This window comes from Cervus canadensis, chromosome 26 (genome assembly GCF_019320065.1).
Source record: "Cervus canadensis isolate Bull #8, Minnesota chromosome 26, ASM1932006v1, whole genome shotgun sequence".
In the NCBI taxonomy this organism is placed as follows: domain Eukaryota; kingdom Metazoa; phylum Chordata; class Mammalia; order Artiodactyla; family Cervidae; genus Cervus; species Cervus canadensis.
Genome location: NC_057411.1, coordinates 28457676 through 28472846, shown reverse-complemented (window position 1 = coordinate 28472846; position 15171 = coordinate 28457676). Strand labels below are relative to the sequence as shown.

At 43.7% G+C, this 15171-nt stretch overlaps 1 protein-coding gene across 5 annotated transcripts in view; it reads right to left on the bottom strand.

Moving 5' to 3' along the window:
- The window catches only part of SHROOM3 (shroom family member 3), a 319013-nt gene that overhangs the window by 15432 nt on the left and 288410 nt on the right, over nucleotides 1-15171 (bottom strand). For all 5 annotated transcript variants that reach the window (XM_043448167.1, XM_043448169.1, XM_043448168.1 and 2 more), the window contains 3 exons: nucleotides 8032-8105; nucleotides 3558-4364; nucleotides 1793-2299 (listed from right to left, as the gene is read on the bottom strand). In XM_043448167.1, the coding sequence (XP_043304102.1) occupies nucleotides 1793-2299; nucleotides 3558-4364; nucleotides 8032-8105 (1388 nt within the window). The remainder of the gene's footprint in view (nucleotides 1-1792; nucleotides 2300-3557; nucleotides 4365-8031; nucleotides 8106-15171) is intronic.

The window sequence follows — 15171 nt, the reverse complement described above, 5'->3', positions numbered from 1 at the left end:
GATAAATATCAGAATGACACTGACTTCCTGTTTCACAGAGAGACAATAGGGAGCCAAGACTTGGTCAATGTGACAGTGTTTTCAAGGTGCTGCACCAAACTCAGTTTTTAGGTTAATTATTTCCTACTCCTCTTTAGTTTCCATAGTGTTTCTGATGCCTACTATAATTGTTGCTTGGACATTTACCAGTTTTCCTTTTTCATGAATGCTTGAGGCTTACGCTCCAGGTAAGCCTGAAAAACCTGGAGCTTGCTGGTCAACAATGAACGCATACAAAATGTAAAACCTACTCACTGGTTAAAACAGCAGGGGGTTTTTCAAGGATGGAGGACAATCTAGAAGTTGTGGACCTGATAACTATGGTCTTCGTTTTATTACAATCAAGCTCTCCCTCACACTCTATAGGTAAGATTCTCAGTTCAGTTCAGTTGCTCAGTCGTGTTTCACTCTTTGCAACCCCATGGACTGCAGCATGCCAGGCTTCCCTGTCCATCACCAACTCCTGGAGCTTGCTCAAACTCATATGCCATCCAACCATCTTATTGTCTGTTGTCCCCTTCTCCTCCGCCTTCAATCTTTCCCAGCATCAGGGTCTTTTCCAGGGAGTCAGTAGCTAAGACCCTACTCACTGAATAAAGGACTCTGTGGGCATGATTAGTTTTCTCGGACATAATCCTGTGACATCATTTAAACATCTAAACCATCATTTTACTATGGAATTCAGAACCACCAGAAGGCTGTTTTCACTAATTTCCCAATTGGTGAGGTTATTCCTCTAAAAAATATAATTACATATTGCAGTTAGTGGGGGGTGGGGGAAAAAAAACATGGTAAAAAGGTCTTCTGATATGCCCTGCCTCCCCACACATTCATTGCCTTACAAATGGGCTTCTTGGGCGTCTTATCCGATCACCTGAAGCCCCCAGTGGCTATCTGCAGTCTCACACACGACAGGACGATGCTCACTCTAACCAGAAGATGGCGCACGTCATCCTCCTGAAATCCCTGAGGAAGCTCTCCATGCTGCCAGAGCCACGTGAGGATTTCACTTCTCAACTTTTGTTCTCAGGGATAATGCCAGGAAATGCTTTTCTAAGAATGTATGTGTCAACTACTCTGGTCTTCCTATCGCGAGCGGCTGGAAGACAACCACCCATGGTGAACCGACCGGCACATCCATAAAAATTCACCTGTGGGTCCACGGGGGACCCAGTGGACTGCCCTGCACATTGTGGGTGCTTAAGAAGTGTTTGCTAAGCATATGGCCCTGGATAAGTCACTTCCTGTTAGTCTCTGTAAGAGACTGAAAGAGGAGAGGCTGGACAAGGTTCCTGTTGAGGGCTTGGATAAGGCGATCAGAGCCTCCGATAACATATCGGAGAGCCTGGAAACACCACATAGTTCTTCCCTTTCTCCCCTCCCCCACAACTCAAAACACAGTGTTCCTGTAATTTCATTAGGATCAGTTGGAAATTTCTAAAATGCAAGCCCAAATTTAGATGAAATGCCCTCTGATTTATCGGTGGTCTTGAAGCCACCAACGGTGGAGTTCCAGCCTGTTGATTCATATAGTTTTCATTGAAAACTTGTAATAAAATTAAAAAACAAACCACTCTAAATCTTTCCCATAGTAGCTTCAAGGAAATCAAACATGCAAGAAAATACTGCAGGAACCCAGGAGAAATCAAAAGAAGGAAAAAGACAAACTGCTCACGGCCCCCTCACCGGATCATCGCCCCCCACAGAAGCAATTTAATTTGAAGTCTGTCTGGGGACAATGCCAGGGACTTACCTCTTGGTCTCACATCCTGGGAAGCTGATGGTTTTCTGCACGGCCTTCCTCTTCATGCTGTTTTCCTTCAGCAAATTAACATCTCGAGGAAACAAACCTTCCATCAGGTCCATAGTTGTCTTCATTCTGGAGTCTGGGTCCAAAATGTCTGCCAGAGATTTGTCTTGGTGGATAATTTCCTTGGCCAGCGTCTCTGTTCTTATGTCTTCTGAGGTCTTCTGAGGACCAGAACTGACACGCTTTTCTAAACCTGCAGTCCCACCGGCTGGCTCGTGCATGAGGCTGTGGGTCTGTGTGGGAGGTGGCTGGCCTGGGCTTGGCTGCTTGCTTAGGGACCCAGCAGGCTGGGGCAGAGCACCCATGGTGGAGGGCGGGTTGGTCTCCTTGGCCTCGAAACTCTTGCCTGAAGTTTGCGATCTGGAACCCAGCAGCTGATTATCAACCATAAGGGCTGCACCAGGCATGGACCTTTCCTTGGCAACTGTCACCTTGGCAAGTTTGCTGGCGCTGCCAGGGATATTAAAAAAGAGAGGGGGTGAGGGAAGAGTCAGCAGAGGGCGAAAGAAGACAGAGATTGGCACAGGGGCGCAGCTTCCCAGAGTCAGGAGACTCTGAGGCTGTCATCCCCACAAACAGCAGGGCTCAAAAGGGTCACGGAGAGGCTTTAAAAGGGGATGTGTGCCCTTTAAGGGGGATGTGACTTATTAAGCGGGACAGACTGAACAGGAGTTCAGTTTTGGTGAATGCTGCTCTCAGATTCCAGAGCTTTATGAAAAGTGAACAGAGGATTATAGTGGTGTTTAGAGGGAGTTGCCACAAAGGTGCTGAGTATTTCAGTGTTGTCCTAGGGAGTTATGTGTTGGGAAATGCTCCTTCCCCATTCTTCTGGCTTCCAAGAAGAGGTTTCCCCTAAACATTACCGACCCTCAGCCTTCCTCTTCATTCCTCCCTATGGATACAGAGTGACTCTGCAAAGAGAAGCTGCCCACAGCCCACCCACAGCCTCCTTTTTTAGAGTAAGGCTGCCGCCAGACTCGCTCTGGCATGCTCACGAGTGCTCATTGCGTGTATGTGCGTCTAGCACAGCCTGTGACTAGGTGGGCAACCCTTTTTAATTTGAGGTTCAGTGTCAGGAGCCTCACTTATACTCAGACAGAAGCCATACTCTCCAGGATCAGCTCTCTCAGTAATAAGAGTGATTATTTTTGTCTCCTGTATGCCTTTTCCTTCTGTCTTATTCTGATTCAGAACTCTCAGCAGGGAAGAGGGATGCTGTTTATTTAGACTCTCTGAGCCTGCCACGCCCACAGAAGTAAACCTGGCCTCTTGGGTTCTGGTTTCCATTTCCACTAGTCTCACTCCTCAGTGCCGAAGGACTGCTAGCATAATGACTTGTTGCTGTCCTTCGTTATGTCTGACTTTGCAACCCTGTGGGCTGTAGCCCGCCAGGCTCCTCTGTCTGTGGAATTTTTCAGGCAAGAATACTGGAGTGGGTTGCTGTTTCCTCCTCCAGGGAATCTTCCCCACCCAGGGATGAAACCCGCATCTCTGTATCTCCTGCACTGCAGGTGGATTCCTCACCGCAGAGCCATTGCGGAAACCCTGCATAAGGACTGCCAAGGTCAACAGATGAAACAGTTCTGTCATCTTGTGAAACTGACATGGCTCTCCAGGGGCCAGCAGAGGCAGCTCAGGGCAGCCGGCAGCATGGAAATCTTACCAGGGTGGCAGACCCTTCTCCCCTGGCAGAGGGCTGCGATCTCACCTGGCGCAGGGCTCCAGGTAGCCCTCCTCCCACTGGGCCGGGCACACAGCTTCGGGGGGAGGCGGAGGGAAGTGGTCCAGGCCCTGGGCCGGGGATGCCTGGCTGGTTGTTGGCGGCGGGGGCGGCGGCGGTGGGGGCGGCAGCAGGTCATCGCAGCGGGGGCTGGAAGTGGTGGTGGGGCGTGGGTCCCTCACAAACACCTCGTCGTCCTCGCAGTCCTCACGAGGTGGCGGGGAAGCCAGCAAGGCCGACTCGGAGATCCGGAGGGAAAGCCTGCCCGGCATGCCTGGGGCCCCGAGAGGCGTATCCGGGTCGGAAGTGCTGCTCGAGCTGGGGGCATCCCGTGGCTTGGGATAGTGCTTTGGGGGGTCCTCGGGGAGGCTCTCCTCTCTGACTGTATAGGCCCGCTTCATCCAGGGTGGGGAGGCCCGCATCCCTGTGCGCTCTTCCATCCCACGCTCAGGGCTGGGAGGCTGGGCCGGGCTGTGGCCACCGCCGCTTCTGGGGGTCCCGGCTGGTGTGGAGGGCTGGGCTGCGGCCTGTGAGCAATAGCTCGAAGGGCCAGGGGCTGGCAGGACCGAGCTCAGAGGTGCAGCCCTGGCGTCTGGAAGATGCCTGTGAGCTCCCGAGGACAGTGGCGGAGGGCAAGGCGTTCTGCTGGCCTGTCTCGGAGGGTCCAGCGGCCCCGGGCCCCCGTTGGGCACAGAGGTGCCACCACTACCTGCTTTGCAGCCCGAATCCCCCCAGTGAGGGCTGGGATGGTGTCTGAGCGCTGGCATCTCTTCACGGCTGGAACAGCTGAATGGCCTAGAGCAGGATACAGTAATGTGGGTTAGCACTGATGAAAAGGGGCAAACGCTGAGCCCAAGATGCATTCCACAGATGGGAAAAGCCTCTGATGGGGAGAAGGACCCTGGAGAAACTGCACACTGCTTCCCCCTGGCTGCTCAGACAAAGAACTTAAAAGTTTAAATGCAGCGGCGGGACAGCCATAAACTCCTGCAGGAAAATGTCACAGGGCAAGCCTGGGGTCACAGGGCATTTCTTTTTGTTAATTCTCTCTCATCCCCCTTCCTCCTTGCAAGGCAGCATTTGAGGACAGGCTTCAGGACATTTCTTTTTTTTTTTTTTAATTTTTTAAATTTTTTTTTTAAATTTTTTTTAATTTTTTTATTAGTTGGAGGCTAAGGACATTTCTTCTACTCCTTTTAGACCAAGTTTGGGAACCAGCTCCTGACTTCTCAGGGAAAGAATGCTCCCTCATTCTCTTACCAGTGAGCCCCCACAGGGGTGGTCTGTTTGGAAAGTATTTGCATGGGCTGCTGAAACAACTTTCTCTTGGATTCCCAGTGTTCTCATTTCTCCAAATGGAAAGAAAGAAAGAAAAGGAGTGTCTCACCTAAGGAGCTAATAAGCAGTTTCCTCTGGAGAAAGAGACAGACCGTAATGAGCAAACAGCGTGCACAGTGGTTTAAACAGCTGTCCTCTGGGCTCCAAGGAAAAACCCAACAATTCCCAGTACTTTTGTTATTGTGTTTGAAAGGAAAAAAAGGAAAACAAAAGAAAACACGTCTGCAGCACTGCCTGCCTGCCAAGCAAGAGTTAATGTGAGGATTGAAAAGTCTCCAGCAAACATCCATAGTTCGTAAATCCCACATCTGTAGCTCGCCGCCTAGTGTGCAAGTGAATCTGGAGGGCAGATGGCACTCTTCATTTCACAGACCCGCGTCCTGAGGGGGCTGTGGCTCGGGCCCAGGCAGTCAGCACAGTCCTGGCCACAAAATCGTCTAAGGCCAGATGAGGGTTAAAGCAGCATAAAGAAGGAAAAGACTGCAAAGAGCCCAACTAGCTCTTCTCCTGCCGTTATTTTCTCTTTAATATAAAACGTAGTAAGGTATCCATCTTCCACTCAGATGCAAACCCTCCCTCCCACTACAGATCTTTTCATTTATAGGCAGCTTCTTTATTAAGAATCTCTCAATATCCAAGAGTGGCTATTCTGTCGTCCTTGGCGGGTTCCCAAATGGGTACACCAGAAACCCAGGGGTGGGAGATTGGCTGAGGCTGTTCTCTACTCCCATGTCTTATTCATTTTGGGACCCACCCCCCCAAGATCCTGGCACAAAGTACCCTCAATAAATGTCTGTTGAACAAACAATGTCTCTTTTGCCCGCTGCTATTTAGATTATAGGCCATGAATTATTTTTGAACTTAGCATCCTCTAATAGGACATGGAATAACTGGAATCTGATGTTTTAAGGACTAATTCATGTTGTAAATTCATATTGCTTTTTAAAAAAGGGGAGACATCACTAAAACACACAATAAAATAATGTGTATCTTTTAAAGATCCAGCCGAAATAAACTTTGATATAATGTTTTTAGTTTATGCTTAATCTTCTTAGTTTATAGAAACTACACTTAAACTGTATATTTTTGAAGATAGTAGTTCAGTTAAATGCTTAGTTTGATTGAGAATATGTCTTCCTGGTGATTGTTTTCCAAGAATAAAGACTAGTGTCATAAAGATTTTGTTTCAGTCTCTTTTATAATCGAGTGTGAGACAAGCATCTACTGATATGTATTCAGGAATCATAGTATTCATGAATGAAGTTTGATTAGTCTGATTTTCTTCCTCATAGCATTTTAAAAAATATGGTTAAAAAAGTCCTATAACATAAAATTTACTACTTTAAGTTCATTTTAAAATGTTCAGTTAAGTATATCCATATTGTTGCAAAACAGACCTCCAGAACATTTTCATCTTGCGAATCTGAAGCGAGGTAACTAGTAAGCAACAACTCTTTTCCCCACTCCTCCAGCCCTTGTAACCGCCATTCTACTTTTCTGCAAATTTGACTACTTTAGATACCTCATACAAATGGAACCATCAAGTGTTTCTGACTGGTTTAACTGGCTTAGCATAAGGTCCTCAAAGTTCATCCACGTTGCAGTCTGTGACAGCATTTCCTTCCTTTTAAAGGCTGAACAATATCCCAGTGTATGCACACACCTCATTTTGTTTATCCACTCAACCACCTGTGGACAACTGAGTTGCTTCCCCTTCTTTGCGGTTGTGAATAGTGTTGCTGCGACCATGGGTATAAAAATCTCCCTTCAAAACACTGCTTTCAATTCTTTGGATTTATACTCAGAGGTGGGATTGCTTGGTCATGATAGATTTTTAATTTTTTGAGGAACCCCCATACTGTTTTCTGCAGCAGTTACATCATTTTGTAATCCTACCTACAGAGCACAGGGGTTCCAATGTCTCCACATCCTCACCAACACTTGTTCTTTTGTTTTTTTGATTGTAGCCATCCCAATGAGTGTGCTTTCGACTTGCATTTCTCTGTGGATTAGTGATGTGCAGTACCTTTCCATGTGCCTGTTGGTTATTTGGAGGAATGTCTATTCAAGTCCTTTGTGTAATCGGGCAATTTGATTTTTTGTGGTTGACTTTAGTTTCACCTTAGACTTCAGAACAGTCCTCTTTTGGCAGAGCTCTAGTTCTAGTTAACCTTCGCTTCTTTCTAGCTTTGAATCAATGCACCCAAACTAACTAACGCCCTTAGCCTCACTGTGACTCCTCGCTTCACTTTGGGAAGAGCTACAGGAGCAAAAGCAACTATACAAGGCTGCCCTTGGCAGTGAAGGAGGTAACTTAATACCCACTTCCTGACCATGCTGCAGTTACTAGGCTGAATTATTGAGAAGATAAATACAGAAAAAGAGAAGCAACGACTGAGTGAAACAAAATAAATATTAAAGAACTGGCCTAAAAAAACCCATGAGATATTAAACATATTACCATTAGTTGTAACAGATTACAGCAGATAGTCCTACAATGCTGCATTAAAATTATATACAGACACATGGTTCAGAGGAAACTCTCTTTGGAAATTCCTACTCATTAAGCTCCAAGTGAATACTTCAAAGATCCTACTTCTAAAAATTATCCACTATATTTTTTCAAGGAGAAATGATTTTGAAGGCAATTAAAAAAAAAAAAAAAAAGACTTTCTTGCTGTCTTCGAAGTGCCTACAATAATGATTTGTCTTGTTATGTGAAGCTGTTCATGAATGGTCATGCTTCCCCTAGCGCTTTATTCAGAGACCTGATCCTTCAGGTCCCAGCCAGAAGAGATCAGCCACAGCAGAGAGGACCCGCTTGAGAAAGTCAGAGGATATGCTGGAGAAGAGCACAACCATCAACCATTCTGATGTGAACATACGAGAAGTCACCCACTGCCTCAACAGCACATGTTCAAAATCTATTCTGAATAGTACCATTCTTAGACAAAGTCACCTTGTAGATAAAGAAGTTTACCATAGCCTAGACAAACCGAAAAGGCAGTATCAGACACCATGAAACATCATAACATCTTAATTCAATTTCTAGTAGAGACGAACAGAAGCATTTAACTCCAGCAGCATTCATGAGGCAGAAAGCATCGTAACTATAGACACATACCTGGAACCTGGGCCAGCCAAATAACACGGATCCTTCACGAGACCAAAGTCACTGTTTTCCCCCAAAAGCACATCCTGAAAACAGAAGAGACGCACAGCGTTATTACCAACAAACGGGTGTTAAAATTTACCAAGGGGGTGGAGGTATAAAGGAGATGGAACATTTATTGGTGGTCCATTCTTTATTGTCAGGCTCATGGCAGCATTGTTACATACTAACCCAGTTTATCCTCAAAGCCTCAGGAGGTGCTGTGAACCCCACTGCACTGATGGGGACCCAGGCCCAAGATGTTAACTTTTCCAAGGTCACAAGCGGTAGAACCTCAGTCTGTCTCATTGGGTGCCTCTCTTAACCAAGACATTTTCTAAACAAGAGAAGTCTGATGACAATTACCTTCAGAGTTCAGAAACAACTGCTATACTTGAAGTATAAAGATGAAAATTAATTCAAAGGGCAAAGCTTTCAAAATAGCAACAGGGAAATACGGGAGATGACAAGAAAAGGAGAGCTTATTAAATTTAGCAAAATCCCAAGAATTAGATAGGAATCTGACTTGTAATCAGGTTGACATACATTCTTTCTGGGAAAAACATCTATCTCATCCACATGTCATATCAGTAACTCTGGGGACACTTCAAGGGTAGTCATTATTTGTTTCTGTTTTTAATACGGGTATATACTGGTTTCTGGTGGGTTATAGGTCAGTTTTTGATACTGTAAAATCAGTTCCTATGTACAGGTTCCTGATGAAGACCATGTTGTTGCTCTTCATAAAACTCTCAATTATTTATAACAGGAGTCAGGTAGAAAACAAGAAAATTAAATCCACAGGTAATCCATAAACTTAATTTCAGCATTTCCCCCTTTATTCTGTCCAAAGGGCTAATTGCTTTTCATCCCCTTTCTCTTTCTTTCCTGCCCCTTCCCCCCAATCAGTGGTAGAAGTAATAATAAGCAAGAAGAGCCAGAGGTGGGTGGGAACAGGCCCAAAGAAGAAACAAGCCTAAATATTATTAATAACCACAGCTTCCCCTTACTGGGCATTTACTATGTGCTGGACACTCTGCCAAGTTCCTTATGATCCTCAAGTGACGTGCTTGGAGTCATGTCAGGCACCTGACATTTCTTCTGTAATTTAATCTATAACAATGGGGAGCGGGGCGGAAACTGCAGCTCAGAGAGGGTGAGTGTAGTACCGACAATTAAGTAAGGAGCTGGGATTCTAACCGTGATTTCCTCAAAGCCTAAGGGTGATCTTTAGAATTAAGTTGAGTGGTGGCTCAGTTGGATGCAATAAGACATCAATGCTTTGAGAAAAAAGAATTCCACGCGTCTCTGATTTGCTCAAGTATCACTAGAGGGAATGGGAATTCCTACTCTTCGCAAAACCTTACAGGCCATTTATAACAAGCAAGGACCTACTGCAAAGCACAGGAAATTCTGCTCAATATTCTGTAATAACCTAAATAGGAAGTGAAGTGCAAGTTGCTCAGTCGTGTCTGACTCTTCACGACCTCATGGACTGTAGCCTGACAGACTTCTCTGTCCACAGAATTCTGCAGGCAAGAATACTGGAGTGGGTAGTTGTTCTCTTCTCCGGGGGATCCTCCCAACCCAGGGATCGAACCCAGGTCTCCTGCATTGCAGGCGGATTCTTTACCAGCTGAGTTATCAGGGAAATCCAGGGAAATAAATAAATAGAGAACTTGAATAGGTCCAAGACAAATCACCTTGCTACACACGTGAAATCAACACAACATTGTTAATCAACTATACTCCAGTATAGAAAAAAAAACATACACATTGTTCAGTGAAAGAAAACAAAACAAAACCCTTATGGTCTCTTTTAAAGTCTTTCTCAAAAAAATAAAAAAATAAAAAAAAAATAAAGTCTTTCTCCACTCCACTCCCTCGCTGACAAGAATATTCAGCTTCACCAGTTGTTAAGTGGAAAAGCCTCTAGGTCCCCTCAAAGGTAGTAATGTTCAAATATATACTTCCATTCTATTACTTCCTTTAAATTACAGTATGTGCTTGATATTTATGAGGATATGCATAAAATAAAGGAACTGAGAGCCAGTAATAGACCACTGAGAGAAATTTCTACATCTCCTGTCAAAGGAAACACCATTTGGACTGAAGGGAAATTCTCTTCCCAACCCAGTAGAAAACCCAAGGAGGATTCATTCCTGCTGTACATATTTGCTGTGATTGGGCATGTATGCACTGTTAAAGACAACTTGATTTTCTGTAAACTGGTAAGCAATAAAAACTACTATGACAATTTAGGAAAAAGCAGTGACTATGGGGGAAATACTGAGTAATACCAACACTCATTAAGTGTCTGTTTTTTTGTCTCTAACTTTGTTTGACTGACTTAGAAGCACACCAGTTCTTATTCTTTATTAGGCACACTACACTTAAAACTATAAACTTAAATCCTAGCAAATTCTGATTCTCACTCTTACTTTGAGTTCTGAATTAAGATATCCTAATATCTCTAAGATCAATAAAACATGAAGACAATATTCATCTACTTTGGAATATCAACTTCAAGTATCTACCAAAATGAATTAGAAATTAAAAAAAATATTGTTTAAGTAGCAGTAACTGATAAATGTTAAAATGAAATAAATTCACTGGCTAGAGTTTTCAGATGTAAGGTGTTAACTCTCATCTCTCAGGGTTTTTTTATACCAGGAGACAGCACAGTATAGTGACTTAAAACCTCTGGAGTCAAGACAGTAGGGAGTCAAAACCTCACTTCTACTAGGTAGGGCAAATTTCTCAGTTTTTCTATGCCTTCGTTTCCTCATCTGTAATATGGGAATAACAATAGTATCTCCTCCTTTGCATAGATGTAGGATTAGTTTTATGCTTATAAAACACAGTGACTAGCACATAGTGTATATTTAATTAATAGCAGCTATTTGCAACTTTACATTCTGTGGAAAGTGATTGTTATTTATCCCCAAGCTTGAATGGGTGCTTGTTGAGAAGTACTAAAAATGGTTGGCAAGCTGTATCCTACAGAATCGAGACTATAATCCGACATTGTGGGGTTCCATGCAAATCTCCTCAGCAATGAAATGTTTGTCACATCTTCATATGGTCAATGTGCCACATAACAAGAAATGAAGATCTTTGAAAACACAGTGAGAACCAGAGAAGGCTCTACCTCAACATCTGGGGGAAAAAAAAATACCCTAACAGAAATCTCATTTCTCCAAAATATTTCTTTTTATAGCTTCTGCTATATTTTAGATCTATGCATTGAATGGGTATAAATTTCCATCTCCAAGGCAAAAATGTTTGAATTTTTTCCAGCTGCTTTGCAGGGCCTACCTAATTTAAATCAGTTAAGTTTTCTAAAGTGTCTTAGAAAACAGAAAGCAGCCAAGAATTTGATGGGCACTTCAGCTCCATCACTAATATTCATTTGTTCTGCAATTACACTTTTCAAATTAACAGGAATTAAAGGAGAGGGAATAAGAGGCGGTTTGTTCAGAGACAACCACCGCTGGCTAAGGGAAGGCTGAGTGTCTGAGCAGGTCTTGGGCTTTTTCAGACCCAAGAATGACCAAGTTTTATAAACAGAGAAATCAATTTCTGCGCTGACCTTGTTTTGGAAGCAGAAACTATCCTCACTAATAGACCTTTGAAATGGAGCTGAATCCCGGTCCAAAGCTTGCAAAATCCTGTGCTATTAGCATCTGGCTGGCAGGAGCAAGCAGCAGTTGTTTGGGAGGCCATTGACTGAGCTGGCACCAGAAATAGACTCCATATTTTTGGTTTAACTCAGGCAGATGGTTTACTTTCTACAGGGTCATTTAAATTCTCAGAGTTCTCTAAAGCTGAGATGAGAAAAATCCTTATTTAACACCTCCACCAAAGCTTAATGATAATGGTAAAAAGTTCCTGGACTTTATTCAAATAAATAATCGTATCTTGAAATAATAACCACAATAATTACGTGGAGACTAGTTTTGTTTTTAATTAGTTCTACAACCAAGGCAGACAATGGATATATGAAGATGTAAGGGGTAGATCTTGCCAGGGAACAGGTCTCAGGGCAGGCACGGTGAGGCTGCTGAACAAGGGAATGCAGGAGGAAGCCTGAGAACAAGGTCTTGGCGTAGCTGCCATCTGGGGGGTGATAAACTATGTTCAGAATCTGTAGGAACAAAGCAGCAGTATTTCACGTTGAAATATTTCATTCCCCCGTCACATCCCCCACTTTCTAAATACAGCAGTCACTATACTTAAGCGAACATAAATAATGTCATGTATTTATGCCGTCTTTCTAGAAAGTTTTTCAAATAATACCCAAGAATTGGGATTTAATTGGGATCATTTTTCTATACAGCCTATGTTTGAGCTCTATTTCCCAGTTTATCAGGTTTGAGAAATATTTGGAAGGGAAGGCAAAATAACATTCGGAACCATCCAACCACTTTCCCAGGAGAGAATAATGACATGTAGTGGGGAATAAACAATAGAAGATGATTTGGTTTTCAGCTAAACATTTCTATTTCCTTTAGCATATGGGGAGAGAAATGAAAATGCTTGCTTTGCTATGTAGTGAGCCTCTGAAGCCCATCAAACTAGCTGAAATGGCATGCTACATAGACTGTGTTTTTTCTTAGTTCCGGGACCAGGGATCGAAACCGTGGCCCCTGCAGCAGAAGCATGGAGTCTTAACCACTCACTGGACCACCAGAGGGGACCCACATATATGGATTGTTAAAGTGGTTTTAGAGGTAGGATAAGCACTGGAAATTAGCTCTGTTCAACATTCCAAGGGGAGAAAAACAGCTATTGGAGGCTTATGGAGGATTGCTTCTATAGATTCTGTGTGTATGTGTGTATGGGGGGTGGTGGTTTATATTGGGGAGAAAATATTTCTTAAGAGAAAGTGTCTGGACGGGAGTGGTATTTTCCCTCAGAAGGCTGTGTGTATGTGTGTTTCAGAAGCAGTGGAGCAAACAGATCACTCAGGCAGCGATGGCTAACTGTGAAGCTGTTTCCTCCAACCTATAATGCCTCTGCACACAACCTGCAACCCTTTGTCAACATCTTGCCCGTTCTTTACCTCCTGGTTCAAATCCCTTCTCTTTCAAGAGATGCTCTCTCAGATACCCTCAATTAGAACTAATCGGTGTCCCTCCCATAGCATGTTATTCATGATCACTCCCAAAGCACTCACCATTTGTGTTATCTGTATATAAGTACATAGTCTTTGCGCAATTGTAAACCCCAGAAAGGCATGCCCTTTATTTTCCTTTATGTTTCTTTCAAACCTATAATGCAGTCCTGTTCATAAAACATAGGCTCTACAAATGCTTGCTGAATCACTGCACTCTCTGCTGGAGAAAAGAGACTCTCTGAAGGGTCAGTGGAGGGGTGTTCTCCCCGTGTGGTAACATACATGTGACTTCCTCGTATCTTCTGATCTGGGAAGGGAATCACGAGGTAGGCCAATGAGCTGCATTGCCAGTAGAGCTTCAAGACAGGCTATGAACTAGGGCAACTAATAGAGTCCTGGGCGTCAGAGTGCTTGGACTTTATCCCCAGCTCTCCTAAAATTTCCAGGGGAAAGTTCCTCATGATCTATCCACAGTTTGGAGCCTTTATGAGAAAAATCCTTTAGTGTGAGAATCTGAAAGCCTGACATTCTCCTATCTCGCCAAGATAGTATAAAGAAAGAGACAGAGATACAAATTTGATATGGATAATATGGGTTTCCCTGGTGGCTCAGACGGTAAAGAATCCTCCTACAATGGGTTCGACCCCTGGGCTGGGGAGATCCCTGGAGGAGGGCATGACAACCCACTGCAGTGTTCTTGCCTGGAGAAGTCCCATGAACAGAGGAGCCTGGTGAGCTACAGTCCATAGGGTTGCAGAGAGTTGGATATGGCTGAGTGAGTAAGCACAGCACAGCACAGCACATGGATAATATATTCTACTATACAGGATTATTTTGAGGATTAATGAGATAATAAATGTTAAAGTGGGGCTTCCCAAGTGGTGCTAGTGGTGAAGAATCTGCCTGCCAGTGCAGGAGGTGCCAGAGATGTGGGTTCAATTCCTGGGTCTGGAAGATACCCTGGAGAAAGAAATGGCAACCCACTCCAGTATTTTTGCCTGGAAAATCCCATGGACTGAGGACCCTGGTGGGCTACAGTCCATGGGGTTGCAAAGAGTCGGACAAGACTGTGCATGTATCCACACCTAAATGTAAAAGCATTCTTAGTTGAGGGCCTGGAACTCAATAACCATGATCAAAGTCAATAATAATACCTATTTTGCTAACGCAAAAGTCCAACAGAAACAAAGAGGGTACGAAAATAAAACTTTAAAATGCTAAGACACAGCTTCTATCGCACGAACTTGAAAAAAAAAAAAAGCAAAACAAAAAACATGAAAGATAAAAAGATAATTCCTAACTTTTCCTAATCTAATTCTTACACTGAGGAAAGGATGACACTAAAATGTAATTTTTACACATACATACTGTAGTCCATGGGGTCACAAAGAGTCGGACACAATTGAGCAACTGAACAAACATAACATGCACGTCCTATATAAACATATGTGTGAATATATATTATATACAGTTGTCTTCCAGTGCTGTGCGGCCACCTTTGACTCCCTGCGGCTACAGGATCCCCTGGGATGGATACCAAAACCTGCCTGATGCTACGTAAAATGGCATAATATTTGCATATAACCTACTTATAATGCAAATACTATGTAAGTAGTTGTTGGTGTGTTGGCAAATTCAAGTTTTGCTTTTTGGAACTTTCTGGAATTTTCCCAAATATTTTCCATTCCAGTGCAAAACCAGAAATGAGGCCTACTATGTGTGTGTATATATATACCTATAGACACACATATATAGATATCTATATTGATATATATGTTTCTACCTAAGACACAACTATATAGATACCTACGAATATCTCTTTCTGTAAGGACCCCAGATCAGAGAGGGGCACTGAGAAAGACATCCCCTTATGAAAACAAATGCTACTCTCTTGCATGCTAAAGGAGAACAAAGGGGGAAGGAGGGGCCAGAGGAGTCGCACTAAGGCTTGGCGGACAGAAGCGGTAGTGCTAGGATCCGCGGGCTGCACGTAC